Source organism: Centroberyx affinis, unplaced genomic scaffold (genome assembly GCF_046629955.1).
Source record: "Centroberyx affinis isolate AG114_WGS23_722 - 3 ecotype Tasmania unplaced genomic scaffold, CSIRO-AGI_Caff_v1 ptg006092l_1, whole genome shotgun sequence".
In the NCBI taxonomy this organism is placed as follows: Eukaryota; Metazoa; Chordata; class Actinopteri; order Beryciformes; family Berycidae; genus Centroberyx; species Centroberyx affinis.
The window spans coordinates 33,797-45,259 of record NW_027283101.1 but is presented as its reverse complement, the minus strand read 5'-3'; the positions used below and the strand labels follow the sequence as shown (position 1 = coordinate 45,259).

The window sequence follows — 11,463 nt, the reverse complement described above, 5'->3', positions numbered from 1 at the left end:
TGCTACTTTGGGTTTAGTGACGGACCCTGATTTCTCTGACTTGCTGAATTCTGATGTAAGTAAGGAAGTACCTGTTGTCAAATGCAGACAGTGATTAATTTCAAGTAAAACCAACAAAATGAGAGACATTTTGGGATCACATCGCTAACTTTGTGTGTGTTAAGTGTGAAAAAGTTGCTCAGGAGCGGCTAAAGTCTACAGAAAACGTCAATCATTCAATTGTTTGGTTTGAACCATCAAGTCATTCAAAGAGTTATTCGCATTAAGACATGAATGCAGCATCATATTTGTGACACAAGGCCTCTGAGCTAAGAGCTTCCCTTAGTTGTGGAGAGCTGGTGGAAAAATAAAGAGTCTGAAAGAGAGATACGAAAGGCACTCAGTGGTAAGAGTGTGCAGTAAACAAAGCGGTAATCTGAAAAGAAAGTGGCTGTGACATCACATGCCATCACACAGAATAAAACTGATGTATTGTATTACGTTTTATGGCACAGATTAAACAGTTAATAGGATCTATATATTGTTCAATAAATCCATGGCCAGAGGCAAAGGAGTGGAGATGGGAGAGGAGTTGACTGAGAAGAGATGAATGAATCAAGAGAGGTGGTGGTGGTGTGTGTGTGTGTGTGTGATTCTTCCCTGGAAAAGCTGTTAGGTGGGTGGGTGGGGGGGGTGGGGCATCCAGCCTACATGAGTGGATGAAGCATGGAGGGGTCTGTTGGCTCGGAGGGTTCTGGCAGGTAGGTGTAGTCTTTGCGGTTGGCGTAGCGGTGGTACTTTGGTTTCAGATGGACCAGCGAGGAGGGAAACATTTGATCCTGGAGAGGAAAGATGGCATCATGAGCCGCCAGTGGTGGAAGAAGTACTGAGATCTTTTACTTAAAGGAGGAGTAGGAGAGGAGTAGCCTCGGTAGTCCGGTAATCTCCTCGCTGGATGGCTGTTATGGTCCCTGAAAGTTGTGTCGTGGTTTTGTCTACAGAGGACCGACTTGTTGGCCCCGGTCTCGGTTAAAACCGGTGAATTAACAGAGCCAAAGTCAGACTTGGACACATAGTAGGTGCAGCTTGGTAAATACATGGTGCATTGTAGTTTACTCTTTCTATAGGCTGGTGTGTTGTGTTTTTTAAGCGTAGGCTTTACTGTCAAATAGGCTATAAAATAAGACTTGGTTACACACAATAACAAACGTTTCATTTCTCTGTAGGGTCCTTTCCATAATGTTGTCAGACACTTATAATAATCTGAAGCCTGTAAGTGGCAAAAACAAGTACTTTAGTGGACGTACATTGACGGTTCAATTGTTGTCCCCTTTAGTCACTTAGACACAAAAAGATGGGAAAGTTGGGTCCAGGTTGAAAAATACCGAAGTTACCCTTTAAGCAATCATACAGCAACAAAACAAGACTTCTCTAATGGCTGTACTTCTGTTTTAGATTTTCCTTGATGAAGCTGTACCTCTGGTATGGTGCCCTCTAGGGCAGGCAGAGGAGGCTGGACAGAGCCGCCATCAGTGGGCTGGTACAGGTAGTCTGACGGCTGTGTGTACACTACTGGACTGGAGGCCACTGGAGACTGAACAACAGATGTGTAGTATATTCAGAGAAACACATACAGAAAGTGGAGCCAATGCAAAAATACTACCAATCAGCCATGGTGGCTGAAAGACTTGACCTATTGCACCTGGAAATATGTTGGGGTTTTTTTTGCCTACCTGGTGGACATTCCATTGAAGGTAGTTTGGGACGCACTGGGGGGGGTGGGGGGGGAGTGTTAGAGAGAGAGCAAACCAGTAAGTACATGTATCTACCATATTACCATTTTGGTTCACTGTGACGCAATGGGGTGATAGGCAGGGTAGGAAATCTCCATTAGCCACCAGTGAACTTCTAGTAAATTAAAACTGTGACTGGCAAGTTAGTCTACTATCAACTTTGCCAATTTCGCAAGCATTGTTTGGAAGTTCTATATCAGTGGAGCACTAGTTGGTTGGGCTGACCTGATAATGGTGATAGGCTGGTTGCTGATAGACGGGTTGATGAGGGTGGGGCAGCATCATTGGAGAACCAGACTGCCAAAGAACCATACAAAACACAATGATTAAATATAGGGTCCAAGCCCATGGGGCAAATGATTTGACAGTGAGAATATAAGTTTGATTCATCATTTTGTAAAAGATAACCATCTCAAAGATAGAACGTTTTAGTGAAAGTACTGCAACTGCAGGTGAAATGGTGTCTGACATACCGTATTTCCACTAATATTGGCCCGGGCCTTTATTTACCTCAACTGCAGAGGGTACCAGGCCTTTATTGGAAGCAGGCTTATATTAGAGACAGGCCTTTATTTCTAATTCCCTCTGTTTGATAAGTATATTTGCTCATATTTTAGTACGAAGCCTCCTCGTTTTCTGATCTGCTTCTGTTGGGGTTCGTTAGGTAGTCGTTTTTTTGTTACTGCAATGCATTACTGATAATTACGGTCATCGACGACGGCACGCTCCAGAGACTTCCGCCGGCCGAGCCGTCTTGTGACATACTGCCATCTTGTGGCACTTGTACGTTACTACAAACTACAGTTACATTATATAACAGGCACCAGGAGTTTACCGGTATCCACCGTTGTTTTTTCCTTTGTTTTTTTCCCCGGCCTGTATTTGGGACCGGCCTTTATTTGTTCGTGTCGACCACGGCCCCGGCCATTATCAGAGACCCGGCTTTTAATTGACTACCGGCCACTATTAGAGGAAATATGGTATTGTCATTGAAAAATGACAGTATGTCAGACCACCTGATGACCACCTGATGATGGTGGTGCCATTCAGCATGACCAAATGTGATCTGACACACTTCTGGGCCCATCCCAAACATGTGCGTGAAATTTGGTTGCTCTAGCATCAAGTGTTTAGAAATGATGCCTCACTTCCTGTTTGCATGTCTTCACCATCAAAATAGTTAAATAATAATAACAATAATAATAATAATAACTAGAAGGGCACTTAGAGAGCGCAGACCTCCGCCAAGGTTCGTGCTATTATTGCTTGTTCGTGAGTCAGATCCGTATCCGCTCCAAAATTTAATGGGTTCTTCCTTGGCCCATGCTACACCCTTCCACCAAGTTTCATGAAAATCAGGCCAGTAGTTTTTCTGTAATCCTGCTAACAGACAAACAAACAAATAGCACCGAAAACATAACCTCCTTGGCGGAGGTAATGATACTGTGCAGGAATCCTCTTTTCTCTTGTCCCCTCTACAGGGAAGTCAGAGGTCAGGGTCAGCACACAGCAGCACCCCTCAAGCTGGTAGGGATTCAGTATCTTGTTCTAGAAGGGTGGGGGTTTGGGCCCTGTGGTGGTAATTCAAGCAGCTTTAAATAACCGCTAAGAATTATTTATTGCTATTACTGCTGTTTGAGCCAGGTCTGTTAAGTGTGTGTGTGATATGAGTGAGGACTGACAGGCCAGTGGTGAGCAGGAGGGTTCATGTCAGGGTTGTGGAAGTAGGCCACTCCGTTGTGGTAGGTGTAGGGGTAGCCGGTGGAGGTGGTCAGGTGCAGAGTCCCACAGGGCATCGGCAGGGGGACGGCAGGGCCGCCGCTGGCCACCGCAACACTGCTGACTGGGACAAGAAAGAAACAAGGCAACGGCAAATTTGTGGCCCCCCCTCTGGGCCGATCAGAAACAAATATGTCACTTTGTGGGACAGGAAGATCTGAAGAGGAGCGAACACTCATGCCATTTTTCCACCAAATTAGCTCTGGTTCTTGAACCGGTTCCGTTCAGGATTCTTGGAAAACTTGGTGCTATCTAGCGAACCAGCCCGCTTTTCCACCAGTTTTGAGCGGAACCTTTGTAATCAAGGATGCGTCATCAACGGAGGGCGTTAGGGATGGGAATCGAGAACTGGTTCCAGTTGAGAACCGGTTCCAAATTGTCCGATCCATCGGAATCGTATGCCTCCGAGGTTATCAATTCTGTTTATCGATGCCAACGTGTTTTTCTGACAGTTGCGCATGTGCATTGCAATTGCCTTGCATTGTTGATTTTATGTGCCAGTTTTATATTTGGTTCAAGCTTATTCCCTTTTGAAAAGGAGTATTGTAATTTATTCAAATGTTACTAGGCATACATGCCTATTTTTCTAAAGAAGAATTGTTTATTTTATCAGTCAGTTTTATATTTTTTTTTCCAAGTTATGTCCTTTTAAGAAAAGGAGCATTGTAATTTATTTTAACATGTTCAAATGTTATTAGGCAGACATTCTACACTGTGTTCAGACTCAAGAGATGATAAAACAGCTGCGTTGATGCTCTCAAAATCCCAAGAGAAGCTCTCATTCCTACTTGAGAGCTCAATTTCATGGAAGCAAACATGTCCCGCCTGTTTAGTTTAATCCAGTTTTATTTTGCTTTTGGTTTGAAACACTGGGATTTTGAGGTATCTTGTTAATTCAGAAAAACAAAGCAGATTTTTTTTTTTTCATGAAAACTTTTCTCAGAATTCTGAGATAATTATCTCGTTGATTCAGAAAAACAGGGCAGCTTTTTTTTTCTCAAGTGAATGCATTACGCTTCCGTACAAAGGTGTGGAGGGAAGACCAAGGAAATCCAGAACACCTGTCTTGCAGCAAAATATCAAGTTCTACAAATGTGAAAAAAGTCAAAGTTTCAAGTGTCCTATGGAACAATGCAAATACATTTTGTTTGACCATTGCCATTGTCTGCTAGTCTTTTCTTTTCGTCTTTTGTGGTCCCATATAGGTTGGTTTTACAAATGATGCAGCCAATCGCTAAATAAATGAAAAAGCCTTGGGGGGGAAAACTGGCTCTCAAGAAACTGAAAATGGCGGAAAATCCAATACAGGGTTCCTACACGTTTTCAATTAAAAAATTCCATACTTTTTCCAGACCTTGATTTGTTTTGAAGATTTTGTCTGGTGTTCAATATGATTTACGCAGATAGACATCTTGCCCCTGCTAACTAGGTCATATCACTGTATAGATGAAGATTGTTCTTCACAGTGACAAATATCACAATATGTGAGATGATTGGCAGGGTTCCTACATGGTTTCCATTTTAAAATTCCATATTTTTTCCAGACCCTATGTTCTTGAATGGATTTGATTTTGGTAATAATGCATATAATAATGCATGCTGACAGCAGCTGGGTAATAAGAGCGTCCCTCTATCTGATTCTTCACATCAACAAAAACTGTGGACTGAAAGTGGCTCTACAACAACATAAAAGCTAGAATTATGTGTATCGGACCTGAACTGCAACATTTTCCATACTTTTCCAGACATTTTTTCAAATCCCTAAACTATTCAAGACATGGAAATGAACAAATTCATTTTTAATACTTTTCCAGACTTTCCAGACCTGTACATTTATGGTCCTAGAGGCATGTTTTGTATCTTTTGATTAATCCGTGTAATTTTGAAAATGTTGAAAGTGATGAAATGCGTAATTCTGGAAGGTTTCGTCAAAGTCCAGTCACTAGTGTCTGGGTTATCATGTGTGGGGTGAATACCGAACTTCGTGTATAACTTACTGATTGGTCCAAAGGGTAAATGCATCATTGGAGGTGACGACACGTTTGCTGTCGCCTTGTGCAGCCATGTGTCGGAGGACTCTCTACTTACCGTGTCCTGCGGCTTGCTGCTTGCGGACCGCCTGGCCAATGTTGAGCTTCTTATCTCTGAAGCAGACTGCATCAGCCTTTAACGTGTCAGTTTGAGGGGATGAAAAACACATAAGGTGATAAAGTAGGGTACATAACGTACACGAGGTAATAAGAAACTAAAATATTGCATACTTTAATGGCCTACTTTACTCACTTGAAGGATTTTCTGTGCATCCTCTTGGGTCTCAAAGGTGACAAACCCATATCTGATCAAAAGACATAATCAAAACAGTGGCAGCTTCCATTGGCCAACAGTAGAAGACTGTGACTGTACTGTGCAACTCCCTATGCGACCCTGTGTTTTCCATTTTGTGGTGGTTTTTAGACAAAATCACAGAATCTGGGTATAAAAATGTAATTTCGATATAATAGAAAAGTACCTCAGTATTGTTACTTTTATTTGTATTGTATTGTTGTATATACTTTTTACATTTTTTATATTTTTCTTATTCTTATTAGTCTTTATGCTGACACCTGCACCAAGAGAAATTCCTTGTACATTGTATTTGGCGAATACAAGTTTCTGATTCAGATTCTGATTCTGAAGTTTTGGCACAATTATTGTGCAAATAGTACAACGGTAACACTTTACAATAAGGGTCACTAAGTTAAGGGTTAGTTAATACTTAATATTAACAGTTAACTAATGTGTAATTTACTAATGGTGTTCATGTTAACTAAGGTATTAATACATTATTTAATATTTTATAAAGATGACTATTAAATAATGTATAAATTAATACCTTAGTTAATATGAACACCATTAGTAAATGATTACCAGACACATTAGTTAACTGTTAATTAAGGGTTAGTTAATGCTTATTAAGCATTAACTAACCCTTAACTTAGTGACCCTTATTGTAAAGTGTTACCAGTACAACATAAACAGAAATGTATTCAAATACAAGGTATCTGCAGGTTTCAGGAAGCCAAATGTAGTTTTTAAGACCTTTTTAATGCTACCTCAAATTAAGACCAATTTAAAAACCAAGAATAAGAAACAATACTGACAAAAAGAGACAATCTCTGATTGAACATACAGTGAGCAGTATAAGAAAGAGGACAACAGGAAATTAATCAACCACTGTACAAACCATTTAGAACAGGCAACAAGCAAAAATACATACTTTCCCAAGTACTTTAAACCAGTATGGAGCAGCAATGTGTGTTGGAAGCGTTCTTTATAAAGTGTGCACCTTCATAGGACAGTCTCCTTTTCAATAAAGCCTAATGCTACCTCTGCTCCTTCTGATGGATGTAATATTCTGGCCTAGATTTAAATGTACCAATGCTAAAAAAGTTGAGAGCTAAATGTGTTGTATGCCCGCTGTAGGCATACATATACTGCCAAAAATGACAAAATTGGGATTACAGGCAATATTGGGTGTACAAATTTACAGATATATAAAATCTGGAGGAAAATAAAACTGACAATTTCAAATTTAGGAAAAAATGAAACATTTGGGGAAAAATATAAAGGGACTTTATGGGGCCTTTTAGTTTAAATGTGTGAATGCAAAGCAAAGAGTTGCTGGAAAAAAAAACAAAAAACATGTGTGTTCCGCAAGCCTGGTAAATAAAGGTTAAAAAAGGTGAGTATAATCAAATTTGAAAATAATCCTAGAAGGCAAAGTTACAAAGTCATAGGCAGTCGCATGCAGTGTTATTCAGTCACTGATTGCATATGGAAAGAGTAATATAATTAACTCACCCCTTTGACATTCCTGAGCGATCTATCACAATCTTCACCTGTTTAACTGCACCATGCTGAGAGAAGATGCGCCTCAGGTCGTTCTCATTAATCTACACACACACACACACACACACACACACACACACACACAGTTATTTGACTGTACGGTGAAGTATTATCACCAAGAGAGAAGACAGGTTGTCCGAAGGAGGTGAATAAATTTGATAACACACCGCAAATTTGGGGTTATTTCTCACCTTGAAGTCGATTCCCCCAACGAAGATCCGGTTGGGGATGATGGTGCCGAGGCAGGGGGTGTAGTGGGTGGGGGCGGGGGTGCTGCTGGGGTTTTCTGGAGACGCCGGGTCAGGGTAGGGGGAGATAGCACCAGTCTGGGACGGACAGCAAGACATAAACTTGAAAAAAGACCCAGTGAAAGCAAGGCAACAGTACATCTGTGGCCCACCCTCTGGGCCTATACGGAACATAGATAGGAGGAACTTAAGAGGAGTTGCTGCTCAGTAGACTGGATCTTTTTATTGGTCAGCCATGTGCTATTGAGATTATGGGATATACTACATTCCAGGGAAACTCAGCTGATGTGTGGACGGTCAACAAGCTGTGTATGGTGTGTAGTTTGATGGAGGAATAGAAGGTCAGAATACATGGTGATACTTGGGTATGGTAACACATTTTGAATACTGTTGGCTAAGATATAACCAGAGATGTTAAGCAGTTAAATGAAAAGGAGGGGACTAGGGCTGGGTGATAATTCAATATTATCGTTTATCGTCTTTCAGTGGAATCATATCGTGATGATATGAAGATATTTTAATATCATGACACACATTTCTGCTGTCTAAATTGATGATGACAAGCACATTTTACTTAAAAACTCATAAAATGAGGTATGGTAGGAATATTATTTGAAAATTTCAATTTTGTTTGACATCACACCTAACATTACCATTCAATTCAATGACATGAACAGTCATTTGATTATTTAACGTGATTTTGCATATTGAAACCATATCGTGATATATATTTATATATAATCCTTATGATTATCATGATATTGATTTCAACCATATCACCCAGCCCTAGAGGGTACACTATGACATCTAGTCGGTGATCATCATAATGCTAACAACCACCAAGAATAACAAAAATCTGTTATATTTTCAGTAAAATATTCATTTATGGGTTTTGTTTTTCATTCAAAAATCTAACCTCAAATAGCTTACATCCGTTTGATACTGCTACTTACTGTGGTGTAGGCAATGCTATAATTCACAAAGATTTGTGTCAGCCTAAAATGGTGATAGACTCTGTTCTGCTAACTTAAAAAAAAGGTAAAACTGAGTTTAGGTGGGTCCACTACATCAGTGGTTCTCAACGTGGGGTCCGGGGACCACCAGGGGTCCTTCAGGGGGTTCCAGGGGGTCCCCAGCAAATCGATGAAGTGTTAAATTTCACCATTAGGCTACTTCATTTACAAGAAGTCACTATTAGAGAATGTAGAAGGAAAGACTGTTTTGGTCATAGTTTCTCTGTTATCTCTCTACCTACAATACAGATAGTCATGGAATTCTGGACAAAATCATATCTAATAATAAAAATATTCTCAGATTTGGGTCCGAGACACAAAATCTCATCAAATGGGGGTTCGTGGCCCTAATGTGGACTAAATTAGGGTCGTTGATATGAAAAAGGTTGAGAATCACTGCACTACTCTGGATATAAGCTAGCATTATTAACGTTATAGCTAAGCTATAGCCCCGGTACGCGCCGTTCTCTCTAGTACAGACAAACTCCATTCAAAAATCTGTCATTTTGATGTGGTTTAGGTTATCAGCAATGGTAACGTTACATACATTGTAACAAATGACTCAAGACCTTTTCCGAATCGTTAGTCCGGTATAGCTACATATAAACCACCATGAGCACTTAACGCTATTTCAACTTTTAGAACTGGTTTCGCCTATTATTTTCACAATCTTTTACTACCAAAATACACTGTAGTGGGAGTTAACGAGCGGTTTGAAAGTTTACATTTTAGTGCTGCCTGGTGGATTATAGGTATGCCGAATTGAAAAGTGGCTCCTATCGATTCAGAAACGGCATTTTATGAGGTATGCCGCCAATATACAAGGCCACTTTAAATTATCAGATTTCTGAATGGAGTTTGGCGTACCGTGGAAAGTGCACGAATTGGGGCTAGCTAGGCAGCAAGTTGGACATGCTTCGCTAGCAAAGCGGTAGGGGCAGTTAGCAGTTCACTTACCGCTGTTTGGCTTTCCATATCCATCATGACTTCTTATTTACTTTCTATCTAATAAATCTTTCGCCTGATTATAATCCCAAACCAACCATAGCCTATTAAAAACGATTCCCTGCGTCCGATTTAAACCGGTGCCTTGCACAATTTATGGACCGGAAGCTTCCAGCACACGGCTAACTTTCTCTGAAGCTCTCGCGCCCCTATCCGGATTAGATCTGAATCTTTTTTTTTTTAATGTAGCATATGAACTCTGTAGGGCTATAGAGGAATTGTATTATCCGTAAAAGAAATTACTTGCACTGCGGAGCCCGGGAAGTGGCCGCAGGGAAAATGACCCTACACTTCGCGGCCACGACTTTTCACTTGGGAGGCACGCGCTGTTTTTATCTGCACACGACATAGACCACGTGGCCTCTTTTTGGTCAATTCATTATTATTAATAAATTACCCCCATTTTCATTCTTTTGTAATTCGTGCGAACAAATTAATTAACACCTTCCTGCCATACTTAAGAGCCCCCACCCTGGGAAACACGTTGGCTATTTTGTGGTAACAATGTATTAACCCATAAGCAGGACATGCTACCGGGCTACACGGTGCCCGCTGTAAAATGTGCACTGTCTGGAGGTGCATAAAAAACATGCAAATTAATATAACACGGTTTATAGCGTACTTGTGACTGAAAGGTTACTGGTTCAAATCCCTAGACTGACTGGGGAAATGAGCAACACTCTCTCCTCCCTTAGTAGGATATTTTGGTATCTGTCCACTGGGAGCTATGGTGGGGTAATGTTTGTATAGTGTGCATCACTGTGGAATATAAGTCATGTATGTCATATGTCATTTTTGAAGGAAAAAATGGGCCATTCCACTCATTTCATTCTGCATATAGGCTATTTCATTTGTTGGTATATTTATATAGGCCTACTGTTATTTTGCACACCCTCATAATCTAACTCACATTTTGCATACTTTCCATTAGGGCTGGGCGATATGGTTGAAATCAATATCATGATCATAAGGATCATAAGGATTTTTCTCAATATCAATATATATCACAATATGGTTCATGTATGCAAAATCATGTTAAATAATCAAATTAATGTTCATCTCATTGAACCGAATGGTAATGTTAGGTGTGATGTCAAACAAAACTGAAATTTTCAAATAATATTCCTACCATACCTCATTTTATGAGAGTTTTTAAGTAAAATTTGCTTGTCATCATCAATTTAGACAGCAGAAATGTGTGTCACGATATTAAAATATCTTCATATCATCACGATATGATTCCACTGAAAGATGATAAACGATAATATTGAATTGTCGCCCAGCCCTACTTTCCATCATACATTTCCACTGGAATTGCAAGTACTTGCAAGCACTTCCTGGCCCAGGTCAGGCTGACAGTCAAGATTCACAAGACAAATGGGTAAGCAAATGAAGAGGAAATACACAAATAATGACTAAATGTACCAAAAAGCACATTTAAAAGTATTTTAATTTCCCTTTGTCATTGTCACTTCAAACATATATTCAGTTTATTCATATTATGTTGCATCAGGTAAAATAAATGTTCAATCTGACACCAAGATTCACATTGATGTTTCCCATCTGTAGCATTCAGACTACATTATAGGCTGGATTCTGTGTGGTTCCATGCATTTGATTGACCAAAATTTTGTGAAATTGGTGAAAAGGTATAAAAAAAATGGAAGAAAATAGTTCATGAAGGTACTGAGTCAAATGTTGCAGTAATCAATACATGCCACAGAGTGTCACTGTTTCTCTATGTAGCTCTGAGTGACA

The 11,463-nt window shown here is 40.1% G+C and overlaps 1 protein-coding gene across 1 annotated transcript; it reads right to left on the bottom strand.

Annotated features, from left to right (window-relative positions):
* Positions 1 to 686: 686 nt before the first annotated feature.
* LOC139638082 (protein boule-like) lies at positions 687 to 9,675 on the bottom strand. Its single transcript, XM_071512106.1, has 10 exons — positions 9,658 to 9,675; positions 7,631 to 7,789; positions 7,392 to 7,483; positions 5,835 to 5,886; positions 5,636 to 5,715; positions 3,455 to 3,611; positions 1,996 to 2,069; positions 1,713 to 1,758; positions 1,457 to 1,573; positions 687 to 818 (listed from the first exon to the last, which is right to left on the bottom strand). The coding sequence occupies exons 1-10, from the start codon at positions 9,673 to 9,675 to the stop codon at positions 687 to 689; spliced, it is 927 nt and encodes a 308-aa protein (XP_071368207.1).
* Between the last annotated feature and the right edge of the window lie 1,788 nt (positions 9,676 to 11,463).